The sequence below is a fragment of the Opisthocomus hoazin genome, chromosome 7, assembly GCF_030867145.1.
Source record: "Opisthocomus hoazin isolate bOpiHoa1 chromosome 7, bOpiHoa1.hap1, whole genome shotgun sequence".
Classification (NCBI taxonomy): Eukaryota; Metazoa; Chordata; class Aves; order Opisthocomiformes; family Opisthocomidae; genus Opisthocomus; species Opisthocomus hoazin.
The window spans coordinates 65,589,597-65,614,303 of NC_134420.1; the positions used below are offsets into that span (position 1 = coordinate 65,589,597).

Sequence of the window (24,707 nt, forward strand, 5' to 3'; positions counted from 1 at the left end):
TCACTCCAAGGTAAGCGTAAGACACCTTCATCGTGGCTTTGGAGAGCCCTTACTGAACGAGGTCAGTTTTAAATCCTTACCAGATGATTTTCACCCCCTTTGCTTGAGTCTTGACAAAAAAAAACCCAACATCAAGTCCTGGAGACCATCCAGTTCATGTATTGTAAAGCAACAGCAGTCAGTTTAATGGAACGAAGCGTTAAGGACTTCTGTGTTTTGTCATGCAGCCTTACTGCTGCCTCTCCCGCACGTTTCACAAACCCCAGTGTGGGAACTGGTGCATTAGGGAGTGAAGTAAACCTCCCGCTCCTCCAGAACAGCATGGGACAAGATGCTTGTCGACACTTGTTCAGTCTTTTTTTTTTTTCCCTAGACAGTAGTTCCCATCTTTGTTCAGTGTTGTGTTAAAAATGTCACTCCCGGGGTTATTCTTTGCTCTGGTTGGAAAGTGTCAATAATTGCTAAATGGGTGGTGGTTCTTTCATTGTCACTCGATGTTATCAGCAAGCATTTTTCGTAACCTGGCTAGTGTGCGGCCTGAGGCATAGCCAAACAGCACTGAGGACTTTGTCAACAGCAAGAAGGTCACCAAGCCTGCAAGCACAGCGCAGTTACCACTTGTACAGAGGTACTTTCCCCTAACAGCTGAACTGGGGGTCAAGGGGATGGTAAGTGTTCTGTAAGATCAAATCCTTGGCCTCTTGGGGCTGTTGAGACTGCTTCTATTCTGGACGTGCCCATTTCTGGCTGAGCTGGGAACTCAGCTTCTGTTTCATGCTTTTATTGCCTACACTGCACTGGCTGCTCCAGTGCAGCCCTGACACGAGCACTGCTGTCCTGGCTGTACACAGTCTGACACAGAACGAATTCCTCTTTGCACCCTCTTGTCGTTACCGGCACATTCCCCTGCTGCCCTCTCCACAATGCTCTACAGCTTTAACTTGTGCCAGGTCTGGAGCAAAGCTGAGCGCTGCCTATGCCACGGGTTACAATCACCATCCCTCTCTCCCTTCCCCATTGCTTCTCTACACACAGCCCAATCCTCAGCCTTTACAACCAAAAGAAGGTCAGGGATTCAGCCCTCAGTTTTGCTCTCAGACCACCTGTACAGCAGAGATGAAATTTAACCTCCTTTTCCCAAAGAACACTACACAACCACAGACTGCGCTTCCCTACCCTTTGGATCATGGGCTTCTGCTTCAGGGGGTGGGGGGTTTTGCTGGGCTTCCTGTAGGAACAAAAGTGAGGGAAACAGGATCCTGCAGGCATATAATTTTTAGCCTGCTTACCAACCATTTGCCAATGTCATAGCAGCAGAAAAGCAAAATAAATGGTGCCTGGCCTCTTCTGTCACAATTTGTCTAAGCATAAGAGTTCAGCCTATGGGAGTCTGACCCGAAACGGGTATGTTTAGAAAGAGATTTTTATTTAGTCAAGCGTGTACACAGCTTGATAGATTTGTCAAGTTACATGATGACAAAGGTAAAAGATAAAAAAGCTTTTGTTTGCAGTCACGCAGTATGAAAAAAGTTTCTCAGCCTTAGCAGAAGCAGGGGTTTGTACACTTTTGTCCTTATTTCTTCTTTCTTGAGTAAGAGACATCAGCGTCCTGGAGTGAGAGTACATTAAATCAGTATTTCCCCCTCCGATTTAAGTCCTTCACCTACAGTGTTATTTCGCTGGAAAGAGCTTGTGACAGTGTGGAAGTAGGGAGTTCTAAACTGCATGTGCCACCTTTATTTTTGCATTTCCTGCTTTTGGAGTACTTTGCCATGGTTTGTTTGTACCAAGCTCAACAAAAACACAGCAGTAAAAATCCCATCTACCAAGCAGGCTCACAAGGACAGCACAGTGCAGGGCCCCTCAGCCTTCAGGGGAGGGGATGCAAGTGAAGAGCCCTGACAGCCAGCGGCACGGCTCAGCGTACTGCTGGGAGGTGCTCGGATCACACGCCGGACACAAAAACCAGACACAACCAAGGGAGAGGTCTTCAGCAGTCTTAATCCCAAACTGCAGTCAATTTACACCAGCAACTCGTGGCTCAGCTCTGCATTAGGGCCCAGTTTGGAACTGGCAGCCCATGCAACAAGAGCAGAGCAAGACCCTTGGCGCTAGAAGACAGAACTGACTTCCCTGCGCTGCAACGGCACTGCAGCAGTCCTAGGTTGCCAGGTGTGCAGTGACGGCCACTGGCCTGGCTCCAGCTGCCAGGAAAGTGAGGGGGGAAAGGAAATGGAGCCAGAGTGCCATCCCTACATTCCTGTGGTTCCAGAGTCTGTCAGCAGAGTGACAAAAGCAAGCAAGTAGAGGGGAGAGGGATAAACTCACCACTCCACTCTTGAAGTTCTGTATCCTCTTCTTGGCCAACTTGTTCATCAGCCACCAGGCCCAGGTGGGCGCGTACTGCCAGAGGTAGCAGATGGCCAGGTAGGGCTGGTCGCTGACCCAAGCCTCCTTCAGGTCGTTGGCCATGCTCACCAGGGTGAGCCGCACACAGCGGTCTGTTGGCATCTTGTGGGACTGATCCCCGCTCTTCTCCAGGGGCTGGAGGGGAGAGAGGGCGCAGAGGGATTAGAACTGGTCCTGGGTTTGTGGGAGAGAAAGGGCCAGGCTCTGCGCAGCGGACATACTCCTCCCAGTTGCTCACAGGTGGAACAATCCAGCCTGGGGCTGGGGAACCCGGCCCTCGTTGCACTAATCCTCCCGTTACCAGTGTGGGAACACTGACCACCTTCCTTTAGCACACATGCTTAAACAAAGCACCCTTTTAATTAAGGCCCCAATGGATGGATCAAAGAAGGTTTAAAAAAAAAAAAAAAAAAAAAGAGAAATGGATCTCCAAACTGTGTCCTGCCTCAGCAAGGCTTCTACTTTACTATGAAATAGATCTACCAGAAGTTATGCACTCTGCAGAGGAGGGCTCCAAGAAATGGGAGCTTTCCTGTTCCCAGCTGCCCACCCCATTACATGCTACAAGTTACTCAGTAACCAAGTGAGTAGATCGGCCGCATTTCCCATTGACTAAACATTCCTGCCAGCACCGCTCTGGAGGCAGCCGTCTCTAAGCAAGAGAAAAGCAACAGGCTTCTGCAGTCGCAGGGATGTCTTACTCCCAATCTCCCACCTGCATCACTCGGTGAACGGAAGCCCCAGCCCTGTGAATTTGTATGTCTTTCACTCTAGCAGTAACAGACTGCTCTATCAATCTGTTCTTCCGTTTCCCAGTACTAAAGCAGTTCTGGTCTAGATTCAGTCGTCCTCCTAGGTCTTTGGCCATACTGAAATCTGAGGAATTTGTCTTGCAAGCTTTACAGATTACTCAAAGAGCATATCTTTCCTTTCATGGAAGTATGAACTTCTGCAAGCCAAAAACCCTTTCAGAACTCGATTCAACAACAAGTCTTCCCCCCCACACACACCGGTGGGTTATCCTGAGCTTTAAATCGATTGAATTTAGGACAGATTACCAAAATGGATCACAGTAACAATTTTTGCCAGCTACTTTGTTAGACAGCCTTTATTAAAAGCAATTGTGCAGCTGGAAGGTTTTGCTTTTTCTCCTTCAACAATCACTAACAGGAAAAGAATGCAGGCCTGGCAGCAGCTGACTCCAGGGGCTTTGCCAACAGCAGTGTCAACTACAAAGGGGACATCGTGACTAGGACAAACAAAAAGCTACCTGTGCTGAAAGGACAGCATTCTGCATGCAGAACTGTGTCCAGAAAATGCTGGCCTTTGCCCCAAAAGTGCAGCAGGGTGGCTGTACAGTGGATTTCACTACATTTGGGTTGTACGTGTTGGAAGAAAGAAGGCCTAACAATTCTCAAACTCTGTTGTCATTTGATATGGACTCGATGCCACAAAGAACTACAAGACTAAGCATGGTTCTGCATCCATCAAAGCATTTCTCGGTAAGAACATCAGGCTGGCTTTTGCTATGAGGAGAAGAAGAAAAGAAAACCACAAAAGGATCACTGAGCCTGCAGCAAAAGTTGAATTTCTCACAACAGAGCTGAGTCCTTACCTTTGCAAGATTCTCCGTAAAGACATTTTGTATGATCTGAGACTGTACAGGTCCCGGGCATATGACAGTAATATTTATCTCAGGGTAGTCAGTCAGCTCAGTCCGAAGAGAATTAAAGAAACCCTAGAAGAAAAGATGATACAATGTAATCTCCCCTTGCCATATTTCTGCGTGTAGCAAGGCTTAACTGACTACATATTTTCATTCTAATCCTATACTGTAAAGACAGCAGCATTCCACCAAAACCAATTCCTACTGTTTTGACTTTTTGTGTTCAATGGCTAATTTAATATAATTACAAAAGCTGTAAGTATTTCTTTTCTTTAAGCTAACAGGATACAATTTTTTTTTTTTAATCTCTGTAGCAACTCACATTTAGACAGCAACTATTCTGGGGAACGTGACTGATTCGGGAAGGTGCTTCCTACCAAAGCTGCTGGTTAAGCACTGCAGAGCTATGATTTAGCAAACACCACCTCGCATCTTACCTTTGACCTGGTTAACAACAGTTATTTATTCAAACACATAGTTTTGTGTCACAACAGAGACAGAGAGCTAGCACAGGCTGATAAACTTCTCCCACTGTAGTAAAAATTTGTAATTTCTACTCCCATCCAGCTTGGGAAGAGGGCTGCCCAACAGAGAGCTCTGAACTAAATTGCAACCCAGGGCTAAAATCAGTCAGACGCTCCTGCAGTGACACAGAAGCAGTCAAGTGGGGCAGCCCACTAACGCTAGGCAATGAGCTGCACACTGCTGCACTCATATGACCAAGAACATGGGCTCAAATTTCCCCATTGCTGGTCACTAATTCCAGCTTACAGATTGCTTACAGGCTCTGCAGTTCCATTCTGTAAGAATGCTGACCATTTACTTCAAGTTGGAAGTACCTGCAGGCCCCACAACCAGTATCAGATCTTCACGGCATGTTATCAAAGCCTGGAAACATGCAACATCTAGAGGTGTACGTTCTAACATGAAGACACTCATATGCCCAGAAGTCTGCTTCTGGACACATCAGGAAGCATCTCGGATCTGCCAACCACCCAGTTGTTTTGGGTTAAAAACCCAGGCGCTCCTCTAGTTCACCTCCTGCCCTAAGAGCTGCCTCCTCTGCCCTTGGTGCACGCCTTCAGACATGGTACCAGCATGGGCAGGCTTTATTCACCATGCTGGGCTAATGCTACAGCCCCAGCCTGCACTTCCCACACCTCCCCCTCCCCCCCCCCAGGGGTCCGCTTATCTCAGAAATGCCCCTTAACCCCCGATTTGCACATTGCTGTCACAAAAGTTGTGCCGTCGGTCCAGCTGAGGAAGAAGTAACAAGTGAAAAGAGACCAGACCCCAAACAGGAGAAGGTGGCAGTGTGCGTCACCAGCGTGGCCACTCGGGTGAGGGTAAGACGTGTCCCACTCTCTGCTCATGAGTGCTTTGCACCCTGTTCACCGCAGCCAGGCTCTCCCAGGAACGCAGCCCCAGCGGCAGCTATCTCCCCTCCCGTGGGCAGTCGGGAGTTACTCCCTCACCACTGAGCTGCATGAGCAGGACTGGACGAGAGCTCTCCCAGCCCACACTCCCTCATCGCTCCCCGGTGAGCAACTGAACTGACTCCCATTTTGCCTGAAGGAGACAATCTCAGGACGTACTTCCAGGAGTCGAGGAGGTGGCAGGGTGTGTGTCTGGGAATGCTGCCACAGAAAGGAAGCCAGAGACATCGTTCGGTCACTCGTGACAAAGCGCCTACAACTGCTCACACGCTGGGAGGCTTCTGGGATCCAAGTTCTACCTGCAATGGGCACCTGCCCGCAGCCCTGAGTGGCCACAGCAAGGCACGTGGCAGCAGCCAGCTCCGTCGGCAACCTCAGACACCTCCCCGCAGAGGGCACTGGCTCCAGCACACTCCTCTCGGACTGCGGCTTCTCTTCAAGTATCACAAAGGGAGCCTTGCTGACCTGAGCAAGTTGGAAGATGCCCAAAAGGTGAGCATTGGTCCAGCGAGTTCATGTTCTCTTCGGAGATCCTGCCTACACAGTAGCCCAGCACAGGGCTGCTGAGGCTTTTTTTCCAGAGTGCTGTTTGAGTAGCACTGTCAGTCAGTGCTGCTTCATTAAGGGGTTGCACAGGCTGTAACCATGAAATGCACGCAGCCAGAGACCACAGCCAGCTCCTGTTTCTGCTCTGTGGACATTCTGCTATCCCCCTCCATTTCAAGCGGTTTGTGTGACCCCTCCTTCCAAGTTTCAAGGCAGTTCCAAGTTTCTGCACCATGGAAGAGGTGCAGTCTTCACTGGGAACACAGGATGGCCAGGACACTTGCTCAGCTGAAAGCCTGGCCGATACACACTAAGAGCCTCCTGAGGACCAAAATCTCACATACTCTCAGTCCCCTCTGGAGGTACCATCTACAGTACATACAGGTTCTCTAATTCCAGCACTTATCTTAAATATCCAAAGGTTAGTGGTATGAAATTTCTCCTCTTCCTCCCAGAAGAGAAGCTTAAAAGTCCTAAGTTAGAAAAAGTGCTCTGTTCTTTAAATTGAGGCAGGGCAGATCCAGATTTTGGAGCAGTAAAGGAGCTCAAGTGCCAGGGGAAGAATCTGAGCGTTTCCACCAAGCCCAGCCTGAAGCCAGCTCTGACAGGCAGACACCGAGGTCTGTGGAACAGGAACTGCTTGAAGCCATCTCTGGGCCTTTCCAGCTTAGTGACCAAATCCTAGAAGATGCTGCAGAAGGCAAGGCTGAACTGACCTCTCCTGTGACAGAAACATTTAAAATTCCCCCAGTGACCAGAGACTGAACAAAGAGAGAGCCGTTGCTTCTCAGTGCAGTCCATGTGCTTATTAGACAAGTTCCTGATTAAGCAACATTCTGAAGGCCACCATTTCCAAATCACATGCCACCAATTATATGAATTACAGTGAGATGAAGGGTAGATGATCTCCATGAGCATTGCCACACTAGGAGAGATACTGCATCAGTCAGACACAGACTCCCGTGGACTTGACTTGCACCCTTACAGCACTCCCAGCACTGAAATAAAGGGTAATTTCATCAGTAGAATGTTGTTATGAAGAATTCCAATGGGCATGAATCAAAGCATGATTGTTTCAAGAATTCCCTCCTTCCTCCTTCAACTGCCATTTAAAACAAATTAAAAACAGAAAGCAACAAAAATCAAACCAACAGAACAAAAGGAGGGACTTTTTTGTAAAAGGCATAATGAAGATTGCAGCGTTAACTGTGTCAGCTGTGGTAGACTCTTAAAAAAACCCTGAAAAACCATAACACCTGAATTCACGTCAGATTAGCACACATTTAGTAACGGGTGGCCAAATCGCGATCTTCCTTTCAAGACCTTAGAATAAATGTTGATACGTGCTGGGACAACACAACAGGAGGAGCATCACTTTCTGGTTTACCTTATTTTCCCCCTACCCTCTCTCTAGCCATTTCTTCTCGGTCGCCATCAGAGACGGGCTGCTGGGCTACCCGCAGAGCACTGCCATTCCTATAGACTGCCTGCACCTGAACTGTGCTGGTGAAGTCTGACATTTAAAAAAAAGCTTTTCTAGTTTTTTGGGGTTTCATGCCCACATCTAGCCCTAACTCCAGACTGACCAGAGACTCTCAGATGGAGTCTTTTCACAATCTATATTGCTAATCACATGTTTTAACACCTGCAATTAGTATTTGCAGAATTACTGTGAAAGAAACAAGAAAGGTTTGGAGTCTGGCCTGGTTATTGAGTGGAGGTAGAAGCTAACAAAGATATAAACAGTTCAGTTCACTTATTTTTAATTAATCCAAAAATTTTAGTAAACTATCTCTTTAAAGTTTCTTCCTCATTCTTGGTCTTAACATGAAGGTCAGAGTTCTGAGAATTTTCAAAGCAACATGTGAATTCCTTGTGCTCTGCAACTAATTAGCCACGCTTAGACCAACTACACCACACCCAAAAGACAATCCAACTGAAAGAACACTTACTAAATAAAGGAGCATAAAGGGAATTCATGCTTCTGCTCATTGCATTCTTCTAATTTCAATCTGCTAGACGTAAACCAAAAGCTGGCCTCTAATGGCGAATTTCATCACTGCCACCCCAGTGAAGAGCAGCAGACCTTTCCTTTTCACTAACGGAGAACTTTTTATTAGCAGAGGCCTGTCACTGCCTTCTACATCTTCGTTCTTTGAAGTGTCTAGTGGCTTTGCAGTGGCAGCCACTCACCACATTTCTGTTGTTGTTAGTCAAATCGTCAAAAAGATACTGATCCCATAGCTTCAGCAACGTTATTTACTCTGTTTATGTGCCTAAATCCTGCAGGGAGTAAGAAGCTGCCAGTTTTTTAAAGCATCACTGAGCACAGCTAAAGTTTATTTCACTGAGATCAAAGTGTACATTAGCAGCAAGTCCAAGAGTGGTGAAAGACAAATATGTCTAAATAAATTTACTAGTTAAACAAATGATTCCTCAGTGATACAGGCTTCCCCAGATACTTTTCTGAGCGCTTCTTCCACGTTTTTCTCAAGTGAGACTACTTTCAAAAACTCTTTCCAAGCAATACTGAAAGTTCAGTGTTCGGCAGAAGGTAACTTCCTAAGACACTACAAGCTGCCAGTTCTTCACCGCACAGCAAGATTCAGAACTGCTGGGAAGATTCATTCTGATGTTCCCAGCTAGACCAGGAACTCTGCCTGTGAGGAGTCTGCTTCACCACTCAGTTCTCACTTTATTGTCCTAAATATTTCCTGTAGTCTTAAAACACTCACCAGTGACTTTTCCTCCCTAACTGAATTAAGATGAGAACGTTAAGGCTTCCATACACAACAGAATAATGCTCTGATTTAGGTACTCCTTCATCTGAAAGCCAGAGGCTAAGGTCTTGTGTTTCACACTGGAACTTCACTACGTAGTGGTAGTAAGATGGCATTTGCATTTTAGTCAGGACAATAAATCTACACTGGGAGCTCACATATTTCGCATTTCAGAGCAAAGTAATTTTAAAGGACTTTCAAAACCTGAGAAAGTTAGACATGCTGTGTGCAGCTTCAGGGGAGACTTGTGTTTTCTGCACGGAACGAAGTCCTCCGCTACAGCGCTAACCAATGCTGGCCTGTTACACAACAGGACTTCATCCCAGAAATGTAACTTACCTGCAGAGCATGCTTGCTGGCACAGTACCCGGAGGCAAGAGGAGCTCCCATGAGACCCATCACACTGCTCACAGTAATGATCTTTCCCCTCTTCCTTTCAATCATGTGATTCAGGACATATTTTGTTAAAGAGATTGTACCCAGGTAGTTGAGCTCCATTATGGCACTGTAGACATCCAGGTTTGTATCCACAAACAGAGAGCGTTGGGAACGTCCACCGTTGTTGACCAAAACATCAATCTCAGGAAAGACACAACGATAAATTAATGAAACACATTTCCTTTCATATTTGTACTTCCTCAGGCAATTAAGCGACTATTCTCTTCCCTCTGGTGCTGTCTCTGCCGTACACAAGTACGGCGTATCAGCTGCTGAAGGAGTTTCAGCAGTTGCTCTCCACCACTTCCCTTTCTAATTGAAGGCTGGCTAATTCTGAGCTGAGTCAACAAAACAGGAATACAGTGTTTGATGCCAAACAAGGTTAACTCTGACTCCAGGAACACTGGTAGCTGGAAAGTTGTTTTCCACACAACGTTTAACCCTACTGCACTGTAGCAAATAACACTTCAAGCTCAAGTCCTGCAAGGTGACCTCTGAAAATACCTTTTATGCCAGAACAGAAATCGACCAGAGCAAAGAACAGAAGCAGCAAATTAGAACCAGTAACTTCACTCTGAAACCAAAATATCAAATGCAGACTAAAGGTCTAGCTTGAAGCTTTGCACATTGCACTGAATGTTAGTTAGATCTGAATGTTCTTGTTTTAGCTCCATGCTCTGGATGAGCAATCTAGAAAACTGTGCACAAAGCAAGAAAAATAATTGTGCCTGGTGTCCACTTCTGTCCCATCTGGCTCTGAACACAAATTACATGCATTATGGGAACTACAAAATAAAGGTTCTGACTTTCACACACAGCTTCAACCCCTAAATATACAGCTGAGGATTCCTCCAGCTGATCCAGAAATTCAGCAACATCAAGCAAGTGAATTTTTAGCTCTTGCTGATGACCGGTGATTATTTGTTCATTGCTGCATCTCTGCAAAGCCTGCTGAAACCCAGAAGCAAGCAACAGAAGGGATGAGAATTTAGGTACTTTTTAGTATGTTTAATACTGAGTAAGATGTAGACACTGGTGAATTTACCATAGAATAGAACAGAAATTAAATAGGAACACAAATGCAGGCATAGGAGATAGAGAAGAAAAAAAAAGTTTAAGCCCTGAAGTACGTCTTACCTTGCCAAAATGCTTGAGAACGCTGTTGGTTGCAGCTTCATGAGAGCTTCTATCAGTCAAGTCAAGACGCAGAACAAGGATATCTTTTTCACTCAAGTTGCTGATCTCTAAAAACAACCATAAAGTGAATGGAAACTAATAAGATGGTTAATATAACCACTGTGGAAAATGTAATGTGCTTTTAAACACCACATTTTCACCAAAAACACATGAAGAAGCCATAACATTGAGCTGGAAATAAAATGCTTGCTTTGTTTTCATTTTGATCTCCATTTTTAATCTGTTCCTACGAAGCCTTTCTTTTCTCATCTTGTGAAAAGCTTGACTTGTGCTACATAAGCGTGTTCAGTCAATACAGACAATGCAGTTCTCCAAATAAATTGCAACAGTTGGGAGTACCATGCACCAGGATTATTTGATCCTGAAATTTTCCACTGAGCCATTCAGAAGCACAGTGTATTGGCAGCCTTGACACTTTGCTTGTATGTTAACCGGTCAAGCACGTTTCTTCCTCACGATAGGACTAGTACGATTTAGACCCAAACCACAACACATGTACACAAGCAGCTCTGAGGCAAAGTCTAGAGAAGCTAGGTTATTGGAGAAGGTAGAAGGAGAAGGTTATTGTCTAACTGACAGTTTTTAATATATCCATCTGCTGAAATAAAAGTCAGCTGTCACCAAGTTCTACCTTCATCTTGAGCGTCTCTACCCCGTCTCTTCAGAACAACTGACCTTTTCCACAGAAAGTATGTCTTGAGCAGCAATTTCTAACCCTGGGATTTTGGAGCAGATGACTCACAAAAATAAAATCTTCAATGTTAATACTTTCAGGGTTTTTATCTACATATAACATGATTTTTTAACTTTATTTATATTAGTTTGATATGTTATTTTTGTTTCTAAATTGATTCCTAGCCACAACCAAGTGTAACAGCTCCCCTTTACCCAGCTACCTTCTTCAGAGAGCCTAAGGCTTTGTTGTTTTTTTTTTTAATTACTACTTCTTGCATATACAGGCAAGGTTGAACTTTGTCTTTACAGTGATGTAAAAGTAGGGAGGTTACTTAAATCCCTAGTTGCCTCTGTTCAAAGGTCACTAGTATTTAGGCTACCGGTTATAATAAACCCATCTGTATGGTTTAAGGCTATCAGTATTTCCATTTATTGCTCCCTCCAACCTCTTTATGTGCATTTTCCCCTCCGTTTCTTCCAGAAAGACAGCAGTAAAATCCATGTAGTTTAAACTGCCCTCTCAGAGACACACCCCTACCTCATGCTCCCTTCAAGCAGATCTGCACAGTTGAAGCCTACTGGGATGCAGAGTGTTTCTGCCGTGGATTAACAAGACCACATGGTCAACTCAGCCAAGAAAGCTACACAGGGAGGGGAAGAAAAAAAAGCAGAGGAAGAGACAGTGACTGCTGATAAAGAAGGAAGTGCTCTTTTATACAATGTAAGAAACTTCTGATTTCAGGAAATATCAAACCAGAGGCCTTGTTCTTGTTTTGGAGCAATCAGTAGTGCAGTCTGATTTCCAGCCTCCAAAGCACTCAGACCATACATCTCTGTCTGCTTCCTTACTTCTTCCCTAGGGTGAGGAATCATTGCTCTAGTCAATCCTCAGACAGCTTTTACAAAACTTCAAACATTCTTGTTACACTTTCTCTATACTACTTCTACCGTCCACCCATCCCTTGTCTTTCTGGCAGGTGACCAGAACTCACATGCCTTCAGCACTGTGTACATGTCCCAATTTATACATTGTCAGAATTATGTTCTCCATTCCCCCCTAATGTTTCACTTCCCTTTTTGGCCACTACCAAACTGATGTTTTTAAGGGAAAAATTATGATAACCCAGAAAAACACTTGCTCCCAAGTGGGAGACCTTAGTTTAAGAGTTCATCTTTTTACACAAATGGTAATACAAATTAGTTACATCCTTTAGTGAAGTATCCCCAGCTGCAACATGAATTGCACGTGACCACCAGCTTTTGGAAGCAAGGTATCTGCAACGGAGTGCTCAAAGCTCAGCCTACCCAGAAGAAAGGCCACTTTCACACAGCTATGCGTAATTTCTGGAGGTCCTTTAAAGTCACCTTACATAACAGCTTTACACAAAATGGCTTCTGGTTGGGATCAAAAGGCCCACCCACCAAGAAACAGGTCTTGACTGACACTTTCCCATCAAGCAATCATGGGCTGCCTCTCCCCTGTTGACAGTTCATTAAGTTCTAGTTACTTTTTAACTACAACATTGTTACCATCACTCAAAGCCAACTTGGTTTTTGAAAGACAGCTGCACAAGTAATGCTGACTTAGAATAGTATCTTGTTAGGACATGAAATGTACACCTCCCTCCCCTCAGAGCCCCTAGAGATTTCATATCAAGAAGTCTTTTCAGTACATGTTAATCCAAGACAGCAATGTCTCGTAACACAATAAACACTATTACTCAGCATAGACCCTTTATTTTCCAGCTCTTCCGCATCTCCTCTTATGTCTTTTATTTCTATCTTGTAGAATACCCTTTAACAGAACATGAGCTTTTAGCAGAGGCTGGACAACATGACCTCCCGAGGTCCATTCCAACCTCAATTAGCGTATAATTCTGTAACTTACAGAATGTCTGTCATATCCATATCTAAATCATATTTGAGCTTTGTCAAACCAAGAAAACACACACACACATCTACTTCATGTTGCAGTGAGTAGTTGGGGGAAACACAGAAGCCACTTGCAGGAACCATTTAAGTTATACAAGTTGTTTTCTCTCCCTCCTGTAGAAGTGCAATGAAGCATTGAGCTGGCAGATGCATGACTCAACAGGTATTACCATAGCTTTCACAGCACTTTCCTTCTCTCTCCTTTGGCTTTTATGCAGTGTAGGGTGGTGTCCCTGAATTTTGAACAAGATAGATGTGCTTGCTTCTGACATTAACATGAAAATTATCTAGTTAGGTTGCCGCTGTGTATAGCATCTGCAGCTGGCATGTTAAAGCCCACTGGTTCCAATTATGCCATATAATCCAGCCCAATTTAAGTTGACGTTACATGTTGCAGCTCAATCTTAACCCACCCCAAGGTACTTGAATCTTACAGAATACTCTTGCACTCAATCACAAAAAGAAAACATGCAGGTGGAAGCAGGGACAAGCCACCGAGGAAGCCCAAGCATGCAGGGAAGGAAGATCGGTGCTCAGATGGAGTTGAAACTGGTGAGGAATGTGAAAGCCAACAGGGTCTTCATAGGTACAGCATCAACAAAAGGAAGACCAAAGACAGAGTGAGCTCACTGCTGATGAACAGGAATGGCGATGAAGTGACGAAGAGCACAGAAAAACAGGAGGTACTCATTGCCTTCTTTGCCTTAGTCTTCACTGGCAAGATCTCCTCTCAGGTCTCCCACACTCCTGAAGCTAGGTTCTAGGGGAAGGAAATACTGCCAATGTCAGAGGAAGACCAAGTTACAGACAAACTGCAAATATAAGCGGAACAACAGATACATCTAAGATTTACAAGAGCTGACCAACATCACTCATCTTTGGAAGGTACTTGGTAAGTGGAGTAACTCCCTAGTGACTGGAGAAAACCAAATGTCACACAGTCTAACCTCAGTCCTTTGGAAAACTATGTAGCAATTCCTCCTGAAAGCAATTTCCAAGTGCATGAAGGACAAGAAGGTGACCGCAAAAAGCCAGCACAGATTTAGCAGGGACATACAGTGCCTGACCAACTTAATTGTTTTTTGTGATGAGATGACCAGCTCTGTGGATAAGGGGAGAGCAGTGGAGTTGTCTACCTTGACCACGCAGCTTTTTATGTTGTCTTCCATAGCATCCTTGAAGCTATATTGGGGAAATATGAGGGGTCTAGATGAGTGGGTTACAATGTAAGTGAAAAACGGGCTGGATCACCAGGCCCAAAGAATAGCAACCAACCATCCAAAGTCTAACTCTAACTGGTGTGCAGTTTAAGTGGTATCCCTCCATGATGAGTATTTTTTAATATCTTCATTAATGACCCAGATGATGGGACAAAACACAGGTTTTCAGCAAGTTTTCAGTTAATGTCAAGTTCAAAGGAGCAGGTTCTATGCTGGAGGGTAGGACTGCCATTCAGAGGCACCTTAACAAGCTCTAAGAATGGTCCGACAAACCTCATCAGCCTCAAAGTCAAACACAAAATTTCACACCTGGGACAGAATAATGTCATATAGTACTGCCAGCCAACATTCAAATGGCTAGGTATCAGCCTTCCAAACAAGACCTCAGGTCCTGATGGAAGGACAACAGCAAGTTGAACGTAGTCAGCAATGAACTCTGGCAATTACGAATGCTAATGGGCTGTACTACGAAGAGCAGACTGAGGGAAGTGTCTTTTAAGTGCCTGCACTTAAAAACTGCATCTGGAGTACTGTGTCCAATTTTGGACCTCCCTAGTTCAAGACAAATACTGATAAAGTGGAGATATTGAAGCATAGGGCCACTAAGATGGTTAGGGGGTCTAGCGCACGTGATAGTCAAAGAAAGGGGTGGAAAGCTGGGTGTATATAGTCTTGAGAAAAGAAGGGTAAGAGAGGAGGGGGGCCCAACTGCTCTCTTCCACTATTTAAAGGCTGGCTGTGGAAAATATGGAGTAACTATATTCCTAAAGAGTTTCCAGTACCCCTACTAATCTGATCTATCGTTAAATTAAAGTTCAGTGGCATATATTTACAAAACACATGGCTACCTAAGACTTTAAAGCCAGTATATATCACAGCTAAGACATTCACGGTGTTACTTCAAGTTAGCAGAGGCAAAACTTTCTTACATAAGTCTGTACTCTTGGTTCATATCAACTGAAATAATCTTTTTGAATATTCCTTAGCACATTGCCCTCTCATACAAGTATTGCCTGAAAACGGATATCCAGGCTGGCAGGGGCCATAATCCTACCTAGTGTTATCAGTTTTGCAATGACAACAAACGGCCACAGACGCAAATATAGTTGCATACTTTTACTGACCGCTAAACATTGTGTCATATAGCATTGGAATTTTGCCACGATAACCACTTAACCACACTGTCATCTTACATCCCTTGCTTCCTTTTAAAGATATCTATTTAAGTAACTGTTTTTCTGAAGCATCAGAAAATAGATATAAGACGTTCTGTTGTTTAAGCTCCTTGATAGATTTTCATAGTAGCCCGCTAAAACTTTTAGATTTCTACAAATGTTTAGGTGCTAACCCAAGACAAATGTTTCATTATTCACCAGCACCCATTCCGAGTAAACTGTGGACATTCTGTCAACATTACCAGGAATGAACAGTCAGTCAGTGTCATAATACACTCAGTATAAAACACTGCATACCGAGCTACAGAGGATATATAGTCTGAAAAAGACATAATGTTAATCACGTTCAAAACTTCTATTTATCAATATGAATTAATTCCCTATCCCGCTTGCTGTCAAGCCAGAAAACAGGAGGGAAAAAGAGAAACAGGAGAAAATAGGCCAGACTACTGACCCAGCAGGCATATGAAAGATAACTGGAACAGTTAAACATCCCTCTTCACGTTTGTTCCTCTTCATCTACAGGAGATCCTCTTTCTTGCACTTGTTGCTCAGAACAACTTTTTATCAACATTTCTATTCATTCCTTCTCCCAAGAGGAAAGTCAGTTGTCAGTCTGACTGTAACCTGCACAAGCCTGAAGGAAGAAGACTTCTCAGTAGCACACAGCTACATGGTTTGGTTCTTAACAGGGTGATACACCTCAGATTGTTTTCTCTCTTCCCCACGGTATTTATTCTTAATCTATTTTTCTTAATGTAGTATCTTAGAAGAACCCTCACAACTGGTAGTGAGATTTTTAGGTAACATTGGCTTATGAAGGAACTCATAATGCAAGTCTATACAAAGGCTTCTCATTCACGAAAAGAAAATACTGGCTTCAAACATACAGTGAAGGTATGTATAAAGTTTACTTTCATCATGAAATTTATTCCCGTAGTTTACTTTCATCATGAAGTTTATTCCTGTGACATATGGCTTACTATTTTTGTGGCAACTCCATCAGAGCAATTGTGGAACTGCTCACATAAGTGGTACTTACCAAGGCATTTCTTTTTCACTCTTTCCAGCTCATCCTCTCTTCTTGCTGAGATGGCAAGCAAGGCTCCTATCTTTGACAGCTGGCAAACCAATTCTTCTCCAATTCCACTTGATGCTCCTGTCACCCAGATAACCTTGCCACGCAGTTCATCTTCTACCAAGAGAATCAAGACAGCGTTCACACATTGCCAATGCTAGGATAAACATCTAGGTCACTGCAGGGGCACAACCCGACACTGTTTAAGAAATATGCTCATTTTGGGGGGGCTATTACAAAATCCTGACCTTTATTTTTTGGTCATGTGCAGTTGTGAAATCGTTCATAGCCGCTCTGTTGCCACTTGAACTTTGTTCCAAGGCTCATCTGTATAAACACTGATTACCTACCTGATGGAAGAAATTTGATTGCATTTCTGCAAGCCATGCACACATAGCATTTCCACTAACCTCACCAAAAAGAGCTTCAGAGGAAAAGGGAGATGAGAATTCTTGGAAATGACAGGGAACAGTTAACTGTATTGCAAATCCAAACAAAAGCCTAAGCACACCTTTCCCAATAATGTTCTGCCTCAAAAATGTTCCTAACTGCCGACAGAAGAAAATTCTCTGAACAGACAGCTAATCATAACAAAACAAATGGGTGTTTATTCACTTTGTTCTGTATCTGATGCAGGTCAACTCCTGCACTGGCCAGAGTACAGCACAGAGTTCCCAAGGTGTAACCTCACATATGAATTTCCCATGTACTCACAGTTCCTGCCCAGGCATGCTTTTTTAACCTGTAGTGAAAATAGCAGTAACTTATTCCTTTCAATCCTCTGCTTATATGTCTGTTCCCCCTTGTTTGCAACCATCCCCGCTCCATGATACATCCAGGTACTGGGAAAAGGCTTAGCTTTCCAGACACGTAACCAAAATCATCAAATACAACAGATCACCCATTTACAACAAGAAATACAACAGAAAACTCAGATACAACAGAATATCACGCATTTAACTCTAGAACACGATTTAAGGATGAATGATCACTAATATCAGAGCACTTTCCAGAACGTATCACTGCCTAACACTTGTCTGTGTTCTTCAAGACCAGCCTTAGTGAATATTAGTCTCAGTGAAAATCTGACTCAAGTACTCAGAGTGCTGCTGAGAAGAGCTCTTCCTTCTATTTCTCAAGTTTGTACACAAGAGTATTCCAGCAATGTCTAGCCAACCAAAAAAGGAGTCATAGTACAATTCAAATAACAGAGCCAAATGCAGTTCATGGGACTTGAAGTCAATTCTATTCTGAAAACAGACAGAATAGCATTTTTCAGCTCACTGAAACTTACCCACTCATTTAATTTACCAAAAGCACTTCTTTTTCACTGCAGCCAGCAGCTGAGACTGCTTTTACTTCCTGCTTACTTCAGTCATCAGTTCCTGGTTCTCTCTATACCACAGTGTGTTTCAAATTTCTACTTTCAGCGTCTTAATGACATAAATCCCACGAAGAGATCAGCACCAAAACCTTCTACCCTTCTTGATGAAGAGAGAGCACTCAAGACTGACTATCAGAGCTCAGCTTGAGTTTGTGGGACTGGCACCGAGTATTACTTGTCTTTTTTAAAGCTGACTGTATTTTAGCCAAACAAAATTCCCTCCTAAAACCAAGCTTTGGTAGTTTTCAGTTGTTTCGGGTTTTTTGTTTGCTTTTGAAAACAACAACCGCAGCAACAACAGTCACTTTCCAAAGGAGAGATGTATTCTAAGATTATGAATTTGGGAGGTAGAAAGAGATGGAGGTTGGAGGAATAACCACTTTATTAATAATTATACCAAATGGCTGCTGTCTGTAAAGCTTATTCACACTCTTTTTTCTACAGTTTTATGCCAATGTTACCATTTCATTGCATTAACCACAAGAAACATGGGGGTTCATCTCTCCTGTTCCTTTTGTTTTCTGGCAGAAAGCCCATGTAGACAAACACTACATGAAATGAACAAAACAACACACAGACGTACTTTCAACCCTGCTTACCACACTCATCTCCTCTTGCTACTGAAAACAAATCCGCTTCCTCCCACCTCTCAGTTTCCCTGTTCCCAACCTGTCTTGGGCAGCTTCACTGGAGTTATTCAGGATCTTGTTCTGTGGACAGAATAATTAACTGAGATAAGGAAAGTTTTCCACTGATTTCCCAGTGCTGATAGTTACCAAGCACTGAGCTACTGGGAGTTAGCATAATGGAAAACCTAGCTCAAATGCTGTTGTAGAACAAGTATCAAACCACCAGCTTGATCTAGAACAAATGTCCCGTTGTTACTGGAAACAAGTTTAAAAATTAACCATGACAAATTAAAAAATAAAAGCAGATTATACTATTACTATCCATTAACTACTGTGTTACAAGGCATAACAAATGAGAGGTTGAACAGAGCAGTACTGCAAGTAATCCAAGAAGTGCTTTTGTAGCTGCTTAGTTTTTTTCCCAACCTTTTATGGCTCCTATAGCACAAGGTTGCCCTGTCACTTCATTCAGAAAAAAAAATTTGCAGTGGGGAGGTTTAAAGCAGAACATCTTCCCCACAGCCCTAAGGAATCACACCATTATTCCCAGCTTCAAGAGTAGGCTTTCAGATACATAGGCTTCCATACCTAAAAGGATCCTCCTTAGCCTGATAGATAATATTATGCTGCCTGTGAAAAGCACACCCTTTAGAGTAACTGCTGTTCAGGTAATGAAATACAACACCTAAGGGCAGTCACCCAGCACCCAGTAACCCTTGTCTCCTGATCACACAAATATTTAGCAGATGGGAAACAGTCCAGCACCTGCCAATGACAAAATCCAGAAGTGAATTCTCCCTGTAGAATGGAATCATTGAAATGGAACCGGTCTTACCTACATCAAGGCCTTTCCTGGTAATTATAGTTTACAGTACAAGACAAAGAAACATAAAAATACTGGAAAGTGGACAGATTTGTATCTCCAAAAACATCAACATCCATAACAGTGTTGTAGAAGCAATAACACAATATACTGACTGCAAGAGTGACAGCTCTAGTAACAGCTTTAAATAAAAAACAGGGTTTTTTCCATGGGATCCACATGTTGCACACTACATTATGTGCACAATATAGGGAGGAGGAAGAGAAAAGGAGGAACATATTTAAAGAAACATCTTCTCTAATGTTTGTCCCTTCTGTTTTCCTCCCTGGACAGTTAGGGTCAGCTCTGTGGCGCCACCATCCCACATGTATGCGGCTGAACTATCAGCAAAATGCCACTTAAATGCTACAGTTTCAGCTACACATTTTAGTTAATGACAAGCAATGAGGTTGGGAGACGAGGGAGCAAAACGCTCTTTGAAAAGCAAAGGAGTTTATGTTGACAAAATTCTGCCTGATTCTTCCTACATTACATGCCGAAACAACCACATCACAAAATTACTACGTTGCTCTTTATGTGGGAATTTTAGAGACTAGCTAAAAGGTTTCCAGGCTTCCAGTAAGGCTGAAGGCTACATTTGCATAACACTGTCTCTGCCTGAGAGCTCTTACATCTTGACATGCATTGCACATAGATCCTTCAGGACAAAGCTTCAATTCTGTGTATATTAGTCAAGATTTATGTTGTTTCTCTGTCCTCAGTCTTTCCATGATCTTTGCAAAACCCATACACGAAGCTTTTTCGTAGTTTTCTTACAGTAAGGGAACTACCTGATGGAGTTACTGTAAAACTTTGGGCTGCATATCGGAAGAGTTACAGAAGATTGCTCCCACAGATTTATATTTAGTATTTCTTAGAGCTTTAGTACTGTGCATGTTTTTCTGTTCTCTTCTCCATTACACAGACTGGCACTTCTGCAGTAAGCTTCCACCGAAAGCAGAAGACAGAGATGTCCCCACAAGTTTGTCCTACTCTTCTACCGAGCCCTTCCTAACGCTGACCTTCACCCGCACCACCATCCCCTGCTGAATCATGGTCTGAAGCCCAAACCCTCACTCCACTGTTACCCCCGGGCAGACTTTCCTGATCCACTTTCATTCAACACCGTTCTGTCTCCCTATCTCAACCCAACACCCAGTTTCTTTTCCCACGTGGGACAGCTCATAGTGTCCTCATCCCATCTTCTCTCAGATCAGCTTCTGCCCCCGACGGGTCAGAGGCAAGAGGCGGCTGTTGACTGGTCACTGACTACACCAGCTCCTTGCTTTCACCTCCACCACTCGCACCCAGCGCGGCTCACAGGAGCCCCAAATCGCCGCTACCAGCTAAGCTAAGCGGGGTTATTCAGAAATTCGTGGCTTTTCTCATCCAAAGTCTCTCTTCAGCAAACAAAACCTACGATTTTCAGAGATCTTTGTCCAGAAGCAGGCGGAATTACAGTCAGACTGGAAAGTTTGACACGAGCAAGAGTCTCAAACCCCACCTGCAGGCATTTCATTGAACTTTGGTGCCCACAGGTGTCAACAGCAGCACCTGATGGGAAAGTAACACAGAGCCGCAGGCAGCGATCGCCTGGTGCCTCCGTCTCCGAAGGGGAAACCCACTCACCCCAAACATTACTATTCGTGGTCACCACACCGCAAACGCTTGCGGCACCACTATGGAAGCAGCAATCTGCTTACAGGCACCAGAACCAACCCAAACAGCAGCCGGACAGGCCGTGACGCAGCTCACCCCGGCCATGCCCCAGCACCCTCCCTCAGCCCTTCCCTCGGCGCTCGCCGGGCATCACGAGACGGGCCCGGGCCGCACATCTGCCCAGAAACGCTGCAGAACAGCTGGGTTTGGGCCAAACGAGCCCGCCCTCACCGTCACCGCAAAGGTGCCTCTGGACAGCCGCTCCACCGGCGTGAGGGGCACCCAACGCCTCGCTGGCCAAGGACTGGAAAATCGACGCTTTCCGGGTTATTTTTGTCGCTCTTCAGGCCAGCCCGAGGGGCAGCTTGTCAAGGGCCGGGCCCACCGCGCTGAGGAGGCTTCAGCCCCGTCCCCGGGGACCCCCCCGCGGGCCGCCGCGCCGCTGCCCCCTCACGGAGCGCCCCAAACCCGCCCCCGGCGACGCCGCGCCGCGCCCCGGCGGCTTTACCTGGCTTCCTCCCCCGCCACTCGGCCCACAGCAGCGTCAGGTCGCCTTCGGCCCGCAGCCAGCGCAGCAGCAGGGCCACCAGGGCGCCGCCCGCCAGCGCCAGGCACAGCACGCAACCCCACGCCATGGCCGCCGGCCGCCCGCGCTGCCCGCCCGCCGCCGCCGCCGCCCCTTTATCGGGGCCGCGGCGCGGCGGGAGCCGCCCCCGCCGCCTGCAGCCAGCGCCGGCCTCCTCCTCCCCGCCTCCCGCCTCCCCTTCCACCCCCCTTTGCCCTGCCCGGCCCGGTGGGGAGGGCGGCGGCGGCGATAAGGGCCGGGTTTGTAGGGGAGAGGCCGTGCGGTGACTGCGGGTGAGGGCCGGTTTCGGGGAGCCGGGCCCGCATTTATTCCCCCCCCCCCCCCCCCCCCCCGCGCTGTGGACCCACGGGGGAGAGGAGGGCTGCCCGCCCTTTTCCTGCTCTCAGCAGCGTTGGGCGGGTGGCCGGGGCGGTTTGGCTTCGGTGTTCAGAGGTGAAAAACTGGGGGTTTTTTTAGAGATCAAAAAACCGGTGCCGGTCCTCCCGAGGAGAGCCCCACGGCTGTCCCGTGGGGACAGGGGCGATCCCACTCCCCCGCGGCTCCCCGGCGGCCCCGGCCCAGACCGTGCTGTGTCCACGTTGCAGGAGGCAGTGGCCGGTTTCGCGGCGCGGAGGCCTTCCCCACCCGTGTTTCTGCAGTAATGCCGTCCTCGGCCATGCCTCCCGTGGCACCAGCTGCCAAGGCGAACCCCGTTCTCACGTACACCCGCTCTGGCCGACGTTTCAGAAACCCCGGGCTCCGGAATCTCTGGTGCTGGATACCCACAAGTACTAAAATCCCAGGAACTCCGGCATTTTCGCATCGCTGTCATCTACAGCTCTGCACCACAGACCTGCTCGCGCTGATGTGCAGAAGCGCAGACCTCTGTTCTTGCTACCTTGATGTTTCAAAGCCTTTCACAGCAAGAGGCACAGACGTGGAAGAGGAACCCGCAGTAATTCCTGCCTCCTTGCCAGACACTTGACATGAATGCATGCAGAGCTCCTGTCGGCCAGGCCACACAGTTGTTCGGAAAGGGACACACAGCCTGTTCCTAAAATCTCACGGGCTAAGGCCCCGGATTCGTCAGAAGATGTAGCACGGGATGGCCGTGTTTACCGCACACAGCTGCCTGCTCTGTCCCAGCTCCGCCGATGACTGAAGGATTCGTGAATCAACTCCTGAATTGCCATAAAATTTGTTTTACAGCTTCCCAAGGCAAAACACAGCCATGGGCTACCTTTAAACCTTTAGGTACTGACTGATTTATCACCAAATTAGTCAGAACGTAATCTATATGACAAGGGAAAGGTGACAGAAAAATAAAAATACACCACCAACGTGCTTTGTTTCTGTAAATAGCACCAATCTTCAACCATGTCCAAACCAATCATTAATTAAATGGTTCACAGAATCGCAGAATCACAGAATGGTAGGGGTTGGAAGGGACCTCTGTGGGTCATCTAGTCCAACCCTCCTGCCGAAGCAGGGTCACCTACAGCAGGCTGCACAGGACCTTGTCCAGGCGGGTCTTCAATATCTCCAGAGAAGGAGACTCCACAACCTCCCTGGGCAGCCTGTTCCAGGGCTCTGTCACCCTCAGAGGGAAGAAGTTCTTCCTCATGTTCAGACGGAACTTCCTGTGCCTCAGTTTGTGCCCGTTGCCCCTTGTCCTGTTGCTGGGCACCACTGAAAAGAGTCTGGGTTGGTTGTTGCGTTTCAGAATAGAGCCAGGCTTTTGGAGGTTATGAAGGAAGACTATCACAGGAACTGTGACTGTTCACTGTTACACATCATGGTTGCAGACGTTTTTTGTAACTCCCTGCTTGCTCCTGTTTTACTGGGTTGAGAACTATTTTGTGTTAGCGCAATGCATAGCGTAATGGAACCTTAATGTCACACAAAACATAATAATATAAATAAATAGCAAGCAATTTAAAGTATTCTCCTTACTTTCCAGTGGAAAATTTAGGGCATGATGAACAAATTTTCTCATTGCAAAATTCAGCTGTCTATCCTTGCCAGATCTTTATAAGCTCTGGTATAAAATTTTCCGGGTCTTAGATCCTCCTTGTGCTAAGTGCAGATGGTGCATGCACAGTCGTGAAGCTTTGCACCACAACTCACCACCACAGGCAGTATGAAGTTGGCAGAGGACGTACACCGCACCTGCCCAGTATATTCCCAGTTGGGTTTTTCCCGGCTGTCCCGAAAGACACGGGTATACAGCAGCTCAGACTGGGCGCAGAAAGGATGTGCAGGAGAAGTTCACGAGGTCCCAACATCCTGTGGTTGGCAAGTGGTGAGAATTTGTCCTGTAACTCTGTGCTTCAGCCCTTCTTTTACAACAAAACTGAGTAAAATAGATTTCTCCTTTAAAAAAAAAAAGTTCAGTTATGCAGTTCTTGTGTTTGTACACCTGCACAGCCGCCGTCACCGGGGATTTTACTGCCTACCCCTAAGATTACGACGACAGGCATGAAGGCTGCTCCATGCATGAAGGCATGCTCCGTGTCAGACTGAGCAATGGAAGGGGAGCACTGCAAAGTTTCTTTACCAGACCATGTCCATTATTGCTGTTTTCCAACTTATAAAAAGTAAATACGCTCATCTCATCAGTATTCTCTTAATGATAAAGATACTTGAAGAATTATCTTATTTATACACATCTGAGTCTATTAAAAGGATTTCTTTTGAGATCCCCACCAGGTAAAAAGCAGCAAAGCTACCACAGGCTGCAGCTTTTACATCTGGCTGTTGTAATCCGTCCAGATCATGCCCAACTGTAAGATTTCTTCTCAACCCCAAAGCAATTGGCAAAAGACTGATGGGAGTCCAGGGCTGCCACTTCCAGTCTCACCTTGATGGCCAGCAGTGCTCTGGAAGTACAACTTTGAGTGTTGACAGGAGCATACACTGTTTTTGTTGCTCCAGAGCCAGCAACTACTTAGAGAAGAGCTGTTTGACAAAGCACCAAATCAAAGTGAAACATCTCTTAAAGGATCACATCATAACGAAGCCCTTGGATTTGACCAATGTCTGAATTCCCAAGGAAA

General features: G+C 45.6%; 1 protein-coding gene across 1 annotated transcript; it reads right to left on the reverse strand.

Moving 5' to 3' along the window:
* Positions 1-1,405: 1,405 nt before the first annotated feature.
* DHRS7 (dehydrogenase/reductase 7) lies at positions 1,406-21,744 on the reverse strand. Its single transcript, XM_075426791.1, has 7 exons — positions 21,595-21,744; positions 16,517-16,669; positions 10,413-10,519; positions 9,177-9,416; positions 4,025-4,147; positions 2,329-2,544; positions 1,406-1,609 (listed from the first exon to the last, which is right to left on the reverse strand). The coding sequence occupies exons 1-7, from the start codon at positions 21,719-21,721 to the stop codon at positions 1,574-1,576; spliced, it is 1,002 nt and encodes a 333-aa protein (XP_075282906.1). The 5' UTR covers positions 21,722-21,744; the 3' UTR covers positions 1,406-1,573.
* Positions 21,745-24,707: the final 2,963 nt, after the last annotated feature.

Coding starts and splice junctions, on each gene's coding strand:
- DHRS7 (XM_075426791.1), bottom strand. CDS start 21,721: ATGGCGTGGGGTTGCGTGCTGTGCCTGGCGCTGGCGGGCGGCGCCCTG. Junction 10,520..16,516: donor AGTGAAAAAGAAATGCCTTG/GTAAGTACCACT, acceptor GGTTGTTTTTAG/AGATCAGCAACTTGAGTGAA. Junction 2,545..4,024: donor TTACGGAGAATCTTGCAAAG/GTAAGGACTCAG, acceptor TCTCCCCTCCAG/CCCCTGGAGAAGAGCGGGGA.